The sequence below is a fragment of the Lissotriton helveticus genome, chromosome 5_1 (genome assembly GCF_964261635.1).
Source record: "Lissotriton helveticus chromosome 5_1, aLisHel1.1, whole genome shotgun sequence".
Classification (NCBI taxonomy): Eukaryota; Metazoa; Chordata; class Amphibia; order Caudata; family Salamandridae; genus Lissotriton; species Lissotriton helveticus.
The window spans coordinates 2121764289-2121776943 of NC_136065.1; the positions used below are offsets into that span (position 1 = coordinate 2121764289).

Sequence of the window (12655 nt, forward strand, 5' to 3'; positions counted from 1 at the left end):
AGTAAAAGAGCAAATGAATGCTCACAGTCACACAAAAGGGAATACATTTTGGGACTGCAAAAATTCTAGATCTATCCTCAAAAAACCAACATATTGCTAAGATATTCAAGACTTGTATGCATCATCAAGTCTATTTAGAGTTGGCAGTCTGTTAACTTTAATGGGTGTACCCATCTTTCATACAGCCTTTAACCCCTTCGATGCTGGTGACGGAACCGTTCCGTCATCAGTCACGGCTGAGCTGTGCTGATGACGGAACGGTTCCGTCACGACCGCGCCCTGTTCTGGAATGTCCAGCACAGGGCGCGGCAGCGGCGCCGCGGTCAAGGTGTTAATGAACGTCCACTAGGAAGCAGCCTGCAGCAGAGAGTAGTTGACTATTATACTAGAGAATATGCAACATACACAGAATATCACAAACCAGAGGGCATGGGAGTGCCTTGGTATCATTGAGGCTGCACAGGGCAACACGAGAGCCTGTGAATGGACACAATAGCAGTGAATTGATAGTCATGGAGACTTCCCTCTCCTCCGTTTGGTGGCGAGTGTGGCCTGGAATGTGACCCTTTTTCTCTTGTGGCCATTTCATCAGCACACACAATCTGGCACATCACTCGGGAAGAACTGCGTTACTTACCTGTAACAGCAGTTATCCAGTATTGGTGTCTTTCATAGATTCACATGCCTGAATCATTCCCCGTCGTCGAGACGGGAGCCTCCGGTACATAAAAAAGTAATGTCCTATAGACATACATAGAGAAAATAGGCCTAAGGGTCTCCCCTTAGTAGCCTTTCTTTGTCCTTATGCAAAAAGGACCAAACTCTCACAGTCAGCCAATCAGCTCCGACCTCCCTCTAGAACCTTCCTGGGAGGAGCCTCAGTCCCTCAGATTTTCGTACGCACTCAGCTAGTTAGGCGTAATATTGTTAGACAGGGATGTGAGACTTCCCAGGGGAGGCGGGAGGGTTGCATGTGAATCTATGAAAGACACCAATACTGGATAACTGCTGTTACAGGTAAGTAACGCAGTTCTTATCCAGTATTAGGGGTGTCTTTCATAGATTCACATGCCTGAATCAGAGTAGCTAGCAATTAGACATGCACATTCGTGATGGAAAGGTGTCCTGCAGGCATGTTAGACAATGCACACATTGTCCTATAGCATGTAAAAAGACAGCATAAGCAGAGCATCACAATAGCAGAGAATGTGCATACCTGGATGGCGGGATGAGGGAAGGCTCACCTCACTGAAAGAGATGGCGTAGCACCGCCTGGCCCACTGCTGCATCCTTCTGAAGTTCGATATCCAGGCAGTAGTGTCTGGAGAAAGTGTGCGGTGACTTCCAGGTCGCCGCTCTGCATATGTCCAGGATCGGCACTCCAGCGAAAAGTGCTGCTGAGGTGGACATCGCCCTGGTGGAATGTGCAGTGACATGATCAGTCAAAGGCCGTCCGGCCTTGGTATGACAGAATGCAATCGCTGAGGAAATCCATCTCGAGATGCTTTGCTTCGTGAGAGGCAGGCCCATTCTTGGATTGCTGTATGCCACGAATAGTTGTGAAGATTTTCTGAAGGCTTTGGTTTTATCCAGATAGAACTTTAGACATCTCTTGAGATCTAAAGAATGGAGTGCTCTTTCGGCTGCGGTGGAAGGGTTCGCAAAGAAAGACCTAAGGACTATTGGTTCATTGAGATGAAAGTCCGAAGGCACTTTCGGTATGAACTTAGGGTTCGGTCTTAACATCACTCTGTCCTGTCTGAATTGCATGTATGGATCCTGAATGGACAGAGCTTGAAGTTCGCTTACTCTCCTGGCCGATGTTAAAGCGAGCAAGAGCGCAGTTTTCCATGAGATGTATTTGATGGATGCCCGATGAACGGGTTCAAAGGGATGCCTCATGAGTTGGTTGAGAACTAGTTTCAGATGCCACGTCCGGGGGACTTTCCCGAGGCCTCGGAAAGGATCTAGAAAGCCCCTTCAGGAATTGTTTGACCAGTCTACTGGACCACAGGGAAGGTCCCGTGAAAGTTCTGGTGAACCTCGATATAGCTGCCAGGTGGACTTTTATGGATGCATGTGCCAGTCCTGATTGTGCCAAGTGCAGTAGGTATGGCAATAGCTGTTCAGGTGTGACGTACAGTGGTTGCAGGCCCTGGTCCGAACACCAAATGCAGAATCTTTTCCATTTGAGAGAGTAGGTTTTGTTGGTACTGTCTGCTCTCGCTTTTGCCAGTATATCTCTGCAGTCCTGTGGGATATTCAGGCCACCAAACTCTCTGTGCTCAGGAGCCAGGCCGATAACCTGAGCGATTGCAGGTTCGGGTGTTGCACCTGCCCCTTGGACATCGTCAGGAGGTTCAGGTGTTGTCGCAGACGAATCGGTGTCTTGATAGAGAGCCGAAGTAGATCCGAGAACCAGTGCTGTCTCGGCCAGGACGGGGCAATCAGGATTAGGGTACAGGGCTCCGCCTTCATCTTCCTGAGGAGCCTCGGGATCATGGGAAACGGAGGAAAAGCGTACGCAAACACGCTGAACCAAACGATGGAAAAGGCATTCCCCAGTGATCCCTGTTGGGGATGCCAGCTTGCGTAGCTTGGGCATTTGGCGTTCCCCTTAGTGGCAAACAGGTCGATTCCTGGGACTCCCCATTGAGAGAAGATGTGAGTCAGCACGCTGTCGCTCAGTTCCCACTCGTGGGAGAGGGATCTTTGCCTGCTTAGGGCGTCGGCGATGGTATTGTCCTTGCCTGGCACATAGTCGGCTTTGAGTGTTATTCCATGCAGCACTAGCCAGTTCCAGATCTTCTGCGATTCGCGTGATAGAGAGAGCGAACGCGTTCCTCCCTGTTTGTTGAGATAGTGCATCGTCGTGGTGTTGTCCGTTTTGACGAGCACTGGGGAGTGCTGGATGCGTGGTAGAAAGGCCTGTAGTGCCAAATACACGGCTCTCAGCTCCAAAAGGTTTATATGAAGCTGTTTTTCCTGAGTGTCCCATTTGCCGCTGATCCGAAGGTCCTGAAGGACAGCGCCCCATCCCTCCAGGGAAGCGTCCGTGGTGATCACCAGAGGTGTTGCCGGAAGGAGAAATGACAGTCCTACGGTCAGATTTTTGCGACGCCTCCACCAGGTGAGACTCTTGGTCATTTTGGGTGTTATCCATACAGTGTCCTCGAAAGAGCCAGTACTTTGAGTCCATTGGCTCGCGAGCGCCTCCTGCAATGGGCGCATCCTGAGTCTGCAGTGAGGGACGAGGAGTATACAGGAGGACATCATGCCCAGGAGGGATGTATAGGTCCGGACTTTCAGTTGTGTCCTGTGCGCCACAGTCGTGGCCAGGGACAATATCTTGTCTGTCCTTTCCTTCGAGGGGAAGGCTCTTGCGCACTCTGTGTCCAAGGTTGCTCCGAGGAAGGTAATTTTTGTCGTAGGGATGACACAAGATTTCTTGAGATTGAGAGTTAATCCCAGCCTCTGAAAAAGATTTGTGCAGGCGCTGGAGGATTCGGCTGCGTCTTTTGCCGAGGGTGCTTTCACCAGCCAGTCGTCTAGGTAGGGGAAGACCTGGTGACCCATTTGACGCAGGAAAGCTGCCACCGGTGCAAGGCACTTCGTGAAAATCCGCGGCGCGGATTTGAGGCCGAACGGTAGTACCTTGAATTGATAATGTTGCCCTGCAACCTCGAACCTCAGGAATTTTCTGTGACACTTGAGGATGGGGATGTGGTAGTAGGCATCCTGGAGATCCAAGGATGTCATGAAATCTCCTTTTTCTAGAATGCCTAGTTGTTGGACAGGCCGCGTGGCTGGGCCGTCCCCCCTCCGCACAACGGGGCCCAGACCCCGGCTCTCCCTGAATCCCCAGCAAGAGCCACCCCGGCATCCCCCCGAGGCAACCCACAACCCGTCCACAACGGGACGCCAGCTCCTGAACCCTCTTATACCGGCTGGCCCTGGTCCCCGTCAGCACCATGGCCCCGGCCCAGCCGCCATCTGTGGACACTACAGCACGAGGCCGCATGGCCTCGACTCGACCCCAACCCTGGGCCTGGCCCGGCCCCGACATCGCGGCACCAACCTCCACACGGGAGGTAAAGAGACCACTTGGCAGGTCAATGGAAGAAGAAGGTGTCAACGGCTCTCCTCCGCCGGGTGTCGATCACCCCCGGCCTCCCTGGGCGCTGGCTCCAACCCCCTGCTGGGAGTCGGGACCCCCTCATTCCGGACCTCCCGACCTCCAGGCGCGAGGGTCCGGACATCAAAGGGATCCAGACCTATAACTGGGGCAGCCCCAGATCAGGAGGGCAGTTGTATCCTGGAGTTGAGAGACACCGAAAAGAACTCATCCTTGACGGACTGCTGGCGCTGCCGCAGCCCTGCCCTGTGAACACTTCGTCTTGGCCTGCTGGCGCTGCCGCGGCCCACCCTCGTGAACCCATCATCTTGGCCTGCTGGCGCTGCCGCGGCCCTCTGCAACGTGAACTACCACCTTGGCCTGCTGGCGCTGCCGCGGCCCTCTGCAACGTGGACTACCACCTTGGCCTGCTGGCGCTGCCGCGGCCCTCTGCCCATTGAACCATCACCTTAGCCTGCTGGCGCTGCCGCGGCCCTCTGTACTTGAACCATCACCTTGGCCTGCTGGCGCTGCCGCGGCCCCTTCGTTGTCGACCTTCATCTTAGCCGGCTGGCGCTGCCGCGGCCCAACCTTGCAGACTCCTAAGCTCGAGGATTGTGAGCTTCTCTCTTACCACCCTCTGTACCGACCCGGTACCAAGACTGTCCCGCTACCCCTTTCCCTACAGAGACTAGAATTGAGAGGACCCTTGAGTCCTGAATCTCCTGTACCGCTGATAACCTTGCCGCAAGAACCCTATATAAAGAGTGTTGATCTCATCCTGGTGTGGTGTCTATCTGTGGGGAGGGAAGTGACTTGTCTGTACGATCGCCGGAGACGGCCCTCATCGGCGGCCTCTCCCCCAGTATTCGGCCGACCCTCTGGGTCCCCGTCTAACACTAGTATTTCTTGAATCGTCACCATCCTGAACGATTGGCTCCGTAGGAAGACGTTGAGCGCTCGGAGGTCCAGAATGGGCCTCCACTTGTCCTCTTTCTGGCGTACAAGAAAGAAGTGGGAGTAAAAGCCCTTCCCCTTCAGGGGTGCTGGAACGCGCTCGATAGCTCCTTTCTTCAGCATTACAGAAATTTCCTGGAGAAGCAGGCGTCGGTTTTTGTGCGCCCGTCTGCGTAGAGGAGTTCTGGGAGGGATGGTGGTGAATTCGAGGGAATGGCCAAAACGTATAATTTGGAGAACCCACCGGTCCGTGGTTATGAGTTGCCAATTGTTGAGGAAATGGGTCAATTTTCCTCCAAGTTGTAAGGAGGGATAGGGTGTCCGGACTGGCTGGAGTAGCCAGTCACTGGCGGCCGCCAGTGCCCCTCTTCGCATTCTTGCCTCTGAAGTTCGATCGTCCGTAGGACGATTGACGGCCTTGAGGTTGCTTGTGTTGGTATTGACCTTTGTTAGTATAGGAGTACGAGGACCTATTCTGATAGGAACCTCGATACGAGGACTGCCCTCTGGATCTGTTGCCTCGAAAGGACTAGGTCCGGGACTGTAAGGTCCCCAGAGCCCTGGCCGTATCCGTGTCCTTCTTTATGGTTTGCAATGCCTCATCGATCTTGTCCCCAAAAAGGTGCTGGCCATCGAAGGGCATGTCCAAGACCTTGGATTGCACCTCCTGGCGGAACGACGTCGCCTTAAGCCATCCTTGACGGCGTAGGACCGCAGCTCCAGCAAGTTGACGAAAGCCAGTCATGGCAGCATCAATAGCACAGTCTATTATTTCGGCTGCTGAAGTTTGACCCTTCACTAGTAGAGCCTTGACTTCACCTTGGACTGTGTCAGGCAGGTCTGACAAATATGGGGCTATGTCTTCCCAGAGTTGGCGATTATAACGCCCCAACAGGGCAATGGAGTTGGCCACCTTGACGGTCATGGCCGAAGTTGTCGTGAACCGTTTTCCGATTGTGTCCAGCTTCCTGCCTTCTTTGTCCGGAGGAGCGGACAGCGGGGAGGAAGGGTTGCGGGAGTGCTTCTGGGTCGCCTGTGTGACCACTGAATCAGGTTTAGGGTGCCCATTTAGGCAAGCCGCTGCAGTCAGTGGGGCTTTGTATTTCTTGTCCAGGCGTGGAACAACCGCAGACACAGAAGCGGGCGTCAGCATCAGTTTCTTGCCTTCTTCCCACAGAAATTCTATTATTGGAATAGATTTAGTCGTCTTTTGAGTCTGCTCCTTAAAATCGTGCAGGAAGCATTCAGTTTCTGTGGATTCGATAGCCATATGGAATCTCTTTGCCGCTCTTTCAACGATTTTATGGAAGCCGCCGATGTCTACCGGCGGCGAGTCCGCTTGGCGCGGTTGGGGCGAAGCTGGTGAAGACGCCACATACTCATCCTCCTCATCATGGGTAGAGTGGGCCTCCTGGAACTCTCCTTCCTCCAATTCTTCCTCCTCCTCATCCTCGTCTGATGACACTACCTCCTGAAGTTGGATCCTCTCATGGTGGGCTTGAGGGAGAGGTTGAGACTGTTTTGGGGCTGCCGCTGGTTTATGAACGATAGGCGACTGATCTCTACTGTCAGCGTCCGGGAAGCGTTGTTTGTAATCCTGTACAAGGAATTTCAGGTCGTTCACCAGAGCAGCTGGCAGGCATATCATGGGGGTAACCTCCGTGCTGACATTAGTGTGGACGGAGTGCTCCTGGTAAGAGATTTCCTCTATCTCCTCGTCAGTGCTTTGGCATTTGACATGTAGGTCCGAGATGGAAGTAGCGGGGCCCAGGTGGTCATCCTCTTCTGAGTCTTCACTCTGGAAGATTTCGTGAGGCGGCTGCATCTCCACTATGCTTGGAGACGTGGTTTCCGGCGTAATATGCGGTTTGGTAGTCTTGCCCAACGCAGGACTGGAGGTGGAAGCCGCCAACGGCGTCGTCGACGGTGGTAGCGTGAGGGATGACACCTCCACGAGCTTGGATTTCTTCCATGTTTCTGAAAGCGCCTTCGTCGACGACGAGTCCTCCGTCGACGGCGTCTTTAACTTCGTCGACGACGACGAGTCCTCCGTCGACGACGTCTTTAACTTAGTCGTCGACGACGAGTCCTTCGGCGACGGTAAGGTCTTCGTCGACGGAATCTCCGTAGATGGCAACTTGGTCGTCGACGACGACCGCGTCGTCGTCGGTGCACTCGTCGACGGCGAGCCCGTCGTCGACGTCGTTCTCGTCGACGTTTTCACCGTCGACGTCTTCGCCGTCGATGCCCTCGTCGATGCCTTCGTCGTCGGGGCTGTCGACGGTGGGTTCTTCGTCGACGTCGTCGTCGACGACAATAGGCTCGTTAGAGAGGATGCCGTCGTCGACGGCGTACTTTGTCGACGGCGTAGTCTTCGACGTCGACAGGGTCTTTGTCGTCGACGACGATTTCAGCATTAAAACAGAGGAAATAGGTCTACCTGTCGATGACGATGATGGAGATGTCATCGTCGACGGTGAAGGAGACAACGCTGACGTCGTTGACACAGTGGTAGTTACTGAGGTAGTCCTCTGGGCAGGTCTGCTAGATGACTGAGCAGGCTTCTTAAAAGTCTGATTATCCTTAACAGACACAGAAGATGTCGTAGATCTTGCCTCTGAAGACTTCTTGGCTGTCTTCCTAGGAGGAGTGTCTGAGGGGCCAGGGGAAGTTACCCTTGGCCTCTTTTGAGAGACTTCTGAGACCTTAGAGACACTACCCTCGGAAGATTCCAGAGTGTCTCTGTCCTTAAGCCTGTCGAGCCAGATGAGAAGGCGACCTTCCCTGTCTCTCACGGTCTTTTTAGGGAAAGACCTACATATTTTGCAGTCTGCAGGGACGTGGTCAGGATAAAGGCAATATAAGCATAAGGTATGCTTATCATCCACATGGAGCCTTTTCTTCCCACATGAAGAGCAGGCCCTGAAAAGGGCTTTCTTCTGGGATTCAGACATCGAAGAAAGCAGTGGAAAGAAAACACTTACTGCCTCAAAGTGTTACTGAAGTAATCCTTGAAGATTGTAGAGTGAAGATTCACTTTCAAAGGAAAGTAGATGATTTTTAAGGAATCCTGAGAAGAGCTCAGGCTGGAGACTCCCTAGCACAACGTGCGGTAGAAAATCTGAGGGACTGAGGCTCCTCCCAGGAAGGTTCTAGAGGGAGGTCGGAGCTGATTGGCTGACTGTGAGAGTGTGGTCCTTTTTGCATAAGGACAAAGAAAGGCTACTAAGGGGAGACCCTTAGGCCTATTTTGTCTATGTATGTCGATAGGACATTACTTTTTTATGTACCGGAGGCTCCCGTCTCGACGACGGGGAATGATTCAGGCATGTGAATCTATGAAAGACACCCCTAATACTGGATAAACAAAGCAACATCTTAATGGGAGAAACAAAGAAATGATGGGTGGACTGATGCATGAATCTCAGCCACTGGTGTTTGCTCCAAACAGGAAACAACTATACAACCCATTAGCCTTCACCCAGAGCTCCAAGAGTAACACAGTGAAACCTGAACTGCTGGCCATCTTCCCTCTGACCAGGAATACGAGAAAGGCAGAACGGTTTCAGCATGGTCGGGCAGGTTAATGCCCAGAATTATTATCAATGGTTCAGATTAATTCAAACATTTCCATCCACCAAATTTTGGTGTCTAAACTTCTTAGTGAGGCCCAGTGGCCTTTGAGGTGTTCTGCACACAGACTGTGGGCTTGTGTGAGCTTACCTAGAGGCTGGCTGCCCATTTGCCTCCGGAGGGCTGCTGCTGCGGCAGCCTGCTGAGCAGGTACTGTGGTGCTGGGCAAAGGAGCGCCATGTTTGACAGTTCTGGTTGCCAGCTTAGTGCTGTCCGCTCCAGTCGGAACAGCGCGGTTTGAAGCAGGAACTAATATGAGAGGGGAACAAATAAAAACAGGTTTATGCACAAATTAGCTGAGATTTAAACACTATGAATGTACATATAGTGCAGTCAAAGTACAGGGAATACACAGATTAAATCTGCAGCAGAGTGATGCTTGCAGCACAGAATCATCCCATGCACTCCTCAAACAGGAGCTGCAATGGAACAGGTGTGATAAATCCACTGGGTAATTTCAATGCGAACCTAATGTACGGTTTTACCCAGGACTTACCAAGACATGGCATAGCCCCATGAGAGGCACAGTTCCCTCAAGGATACCTGCGGTCAGCAGACAACATTTAAGCCTTGTGTGGTAAGGGGCTTCAGGTACTGGTGTAATTCACTTCCAAACACATGCTTTATATGAGGTGGAAGTGAGACCTAACCAGGAGTTGATGCCCCGTGCAATGCGAGCTGCGACTCTTCATGCAGGATAAATAGCACACACACACTCTGTGGAGAAGCTTACACTGTCGCTGTTCGCGCTATACCACACCTTTTGAGCATAGAGTTTTACCACTGGTCAGCTCAGAAGAGAAGGTAGTGATTCTCCCTCATGTTGACACTTTTTGTGAACCCTTAATCGCCAGACACTAGATCTGCTGCTAATAGCAATTTTAAAACATGGACTCACATATGGTCACATTCAGTGGGGAGAAAACACAAGACACATCTGAAATAAACTTACAGGGTAGGGCAACAGAGCTCTTCCAAAGCCATGCATATGACTTCCTTCCCACCCCCCTCTACAGACAGCCTGAACAGTACAAGTCTCGAAGCAAGAGGCTGCACACTCCTCTAGCATATGTTCCTCCACTTACTAAGGACCTCTGTGTCTTTCAAACACTGCACACTCCTTAACAAGGTGCCAATGCTCACATGCATGCACCCCCAGTCTATTCTTAACAAGGGCCAGTACTCTCTCCCGCGACACTGCACCTGAACTAACAAAGGCTCTACAACTTCCTCCACATCACCCTTTTCAAGGTCGTGCACAGAAGCCTCCAGCAGGGCAGACAACCTTCACCATCTGTCCATTATCAGTGCATAGCGTGCTCTCTCCCCCTCAGATTCTCAAAAAATGATATTCCCTCTCCTTTTACACTCCATTCGCTCCACCCTTGCTGCGTCTCCTGCCAACCCCGTTTTCCTCTCATCAGAGAAGCTGCAAGACCTCTCTCTATCTCTCTCTCTCTCTCTCTCTCTCTCTCTCTCTCTCTCCACCCCTTCCTGTATCCTAAAATTATGTTCCCTCTTTTGCCCATCCATAGCCCTTTAATCCCAGTAGGGAAAACGCACGTTCCATAAGCAGAATCACTCTCAGGCTAGAGATGGGCCAGTCCGAGCAGAGTTCACAATACACTCACCTTGGGTCACAGCAGGGCCCATGCCAAGCTGGGTCTTCCCAAAAACAGGAGGCTGAGTAACTAGGCCTGGCTGAACAGAGGGGGTCCGGACCACCGGTGCATGCCGTGGGAGTCGGATGGGTACCATTGCCTCATGTTCTTCCTCCTGTATCTCCTCCTCTTGGACCTCCTCAGGATCTGGAGCTTGTGAGATGGACGAAGTGGAACTAACTTCATCAAAGTCATCGGAAAACCTTGGGGACAAGAAAGCTGAGCGGGACAGATTGGCTGTTCAAATACAAAAAAAAAAAAAAAAAAAAAAAGATTAATAGATCAATGAATTATGCAATTGAACCCAACAACAATTCACAAATGGTCTGCCCAAACACATCAGACCTATTCCATTCAACAGCCACAGCATGTACAAAATAAAACACTTCCAACATTATTCAGACTCCTCAATCTCTCTGAACATACCTTCCGCACAAGTCTAAACCTCATTACAATTCACCGTCCGTACAGTCATGTTGCTCACCATCCTCAACTTTATACATTTATCCAGAAACCTACACCTGAACAACAGTCAAACTTCACTTCTATACAATTAAATTAGGCAGAGCCATCCTTTCCAGTGTTCACTCAGACCAGGCCCCTCTCTGACACCATGTGTCACAGTAGTAGTAGTCAGTTACTTTTTCCAGCAATGGTACAGGTGAAACCCCTACTATGTTATGTATCGACAGATCATCCTACACCTTTCCTCCAAATTTATAAATCTCACATCAATTTGAAAATGAGAAACGAGGGTCAGCAGAGACATTACTTCAGCAAATGGTTCCTTCAGAATGGGAGGGTGAGTTCAGGGGCGGAGCCAGTTAGTGACCCACCACTGAAGTCACCTCATGTTTGGTTATCTCTTAAGCAGATGGGAGGACAATGAACAGAAATTATACGATCCTGCATACTCACTTCAACACGCAGAACCCTTGCAATGTTCAACAGGGTCTGCCTGAACCACACCTTCCAGTCAAAAGTGTTATTAGAAATACCGAACAGTGAGAAAAAGCCAAACTGAAAGATTCTTTCTCCTTCAAAGAGCTGCACCCAACATGCTACGGTGATAATTCCATGTGCATTTGTAAAATAATTCTTCGATCAGTTTACAACAATTCTGTGAAATTCAGCAAATAACGTTAAATTCAGTAATCATAGGTCTATATCAGTGAAAATGTCATCTATTCTGCAAATTTTCTGCATATCTGGTAAAAGAAAAAAGACAAAGGGAGCATGCACGAATTGTCACGCTAGCATTACACCACTGGATGCTGTTAGCTTTTCAGCACCCAATGCACATTTTACACAACCCGTGCATAGTGACGTGGAAGGTACCTGGAGCTGTGGATCGCACAGGAGGAGTCTTTCTCTTGGACAGGAAATTTCTTAGTTGGGCCTGCTTTGCAGGGGAAAGCTTTCCTGTGGAAAATAATATTTATCACAATCCTTAGTGTAGAAAACAAATACAAACAGACAAATAATAGTGCCTCTTTCATGGAGCCCCGCCAGAAGGATTGGCATTAGGGGCTCTGGACACTGCAGTTCAAGACTCATTTTCTTTACTTTGCTCTTTGTTGCTCCACAGAAATCTCAGGTTTTGTGAAAAGCCGAGAGAACTGAGGACAGATCACCACAAAATAGGGTACGGAAAAATAAGGAGGCTAAAGACTTGCAAAGGGTTATCTGAGAACACAGCTGCAACGTCACTAGAAGATCTTGATCTATCAGTGTTCACTCATTCATAAAGCAGAGGGCCCCTAAACTCTACAGTGAGCCTTCTTTTTCATGTGTTCCGATCCCCCCAAAGTTCCTCCCACCTTTTTTGTGTGCAGAAAAATCACAAGTATGGTCATCAACCCACCACTACCTTACATAAATGGATTTGGTCCTTTTTCAAATCTCAACGAAGGTTAGAACTTCATCTTCTCGGCCAGCACACTAGAAGACTGGCAAGAGTCCAGAGGGCACCTCTAAGGTGCCTTCTGTGTGCAGGTCATAATACATATAGTACTAGCATCAGTACAGATTTATTAAGACAAGGTTTTTGATACCAAACACCAGTGATTTCAGTGAAGCAGTCATGTAGGTGCAGATCTCGTAGTGACCAGTGCCTAATACATATACTTAAGATGGTTTCCCTGTTCGCTTGCACCATCAAGTAATTGAACTAAACCACAGTTGGACACGTCTGCTCCTGTAATATAATGTACCCTGCATTAGGGCTACCGGCCTGCTGTAGGGGTGACTTACATATATTACAAGCAGTGACTTTGGCATGGCACACAAT

General features: G+C 50.5%; 2 protein-coding genes across 6 annotated transcripts in view; one reads left to right on the forward strand and one right to left on the reverse strand.

Annotated features, from left to right (window-relative positions):
• FAM78A (family with sequence similarity 78 member A) overlaps nt 1–12655 on the forward strand; it is a 984894-nt gene that overhangs the window by 931384 nt on the left and 40855 nt on the right. The window lies entirely within an intron of this gene.
• NUP214 (nucleoporin 214) overlaps nt 1–12655 on the reverse strand; it is a 369960-nt gene that overhangs the window by 185904 nt on the left and 171401 nt on the right. For all 3 annotated transcript variants that reach the window (XM_078646199.1, XM_078646198.1, XM_078646200.1), the window contains exons 21-23: nt 11704–11787; nt 10336–10602; nt 8795–8953 (exon numbers count right to left, since the gene is read on the reverse strand). In XM_078646199.1, coding sequence (XP_078502325.1) covers nt 8795–8953; nt 10336–10602; nt 11704–11787 — 510 coding nt within the window. The remainder of the gene's footprint in view (nt 1–8794; nt 8954–10335; nt 10603–11703; nt 11788–12655) is intronic.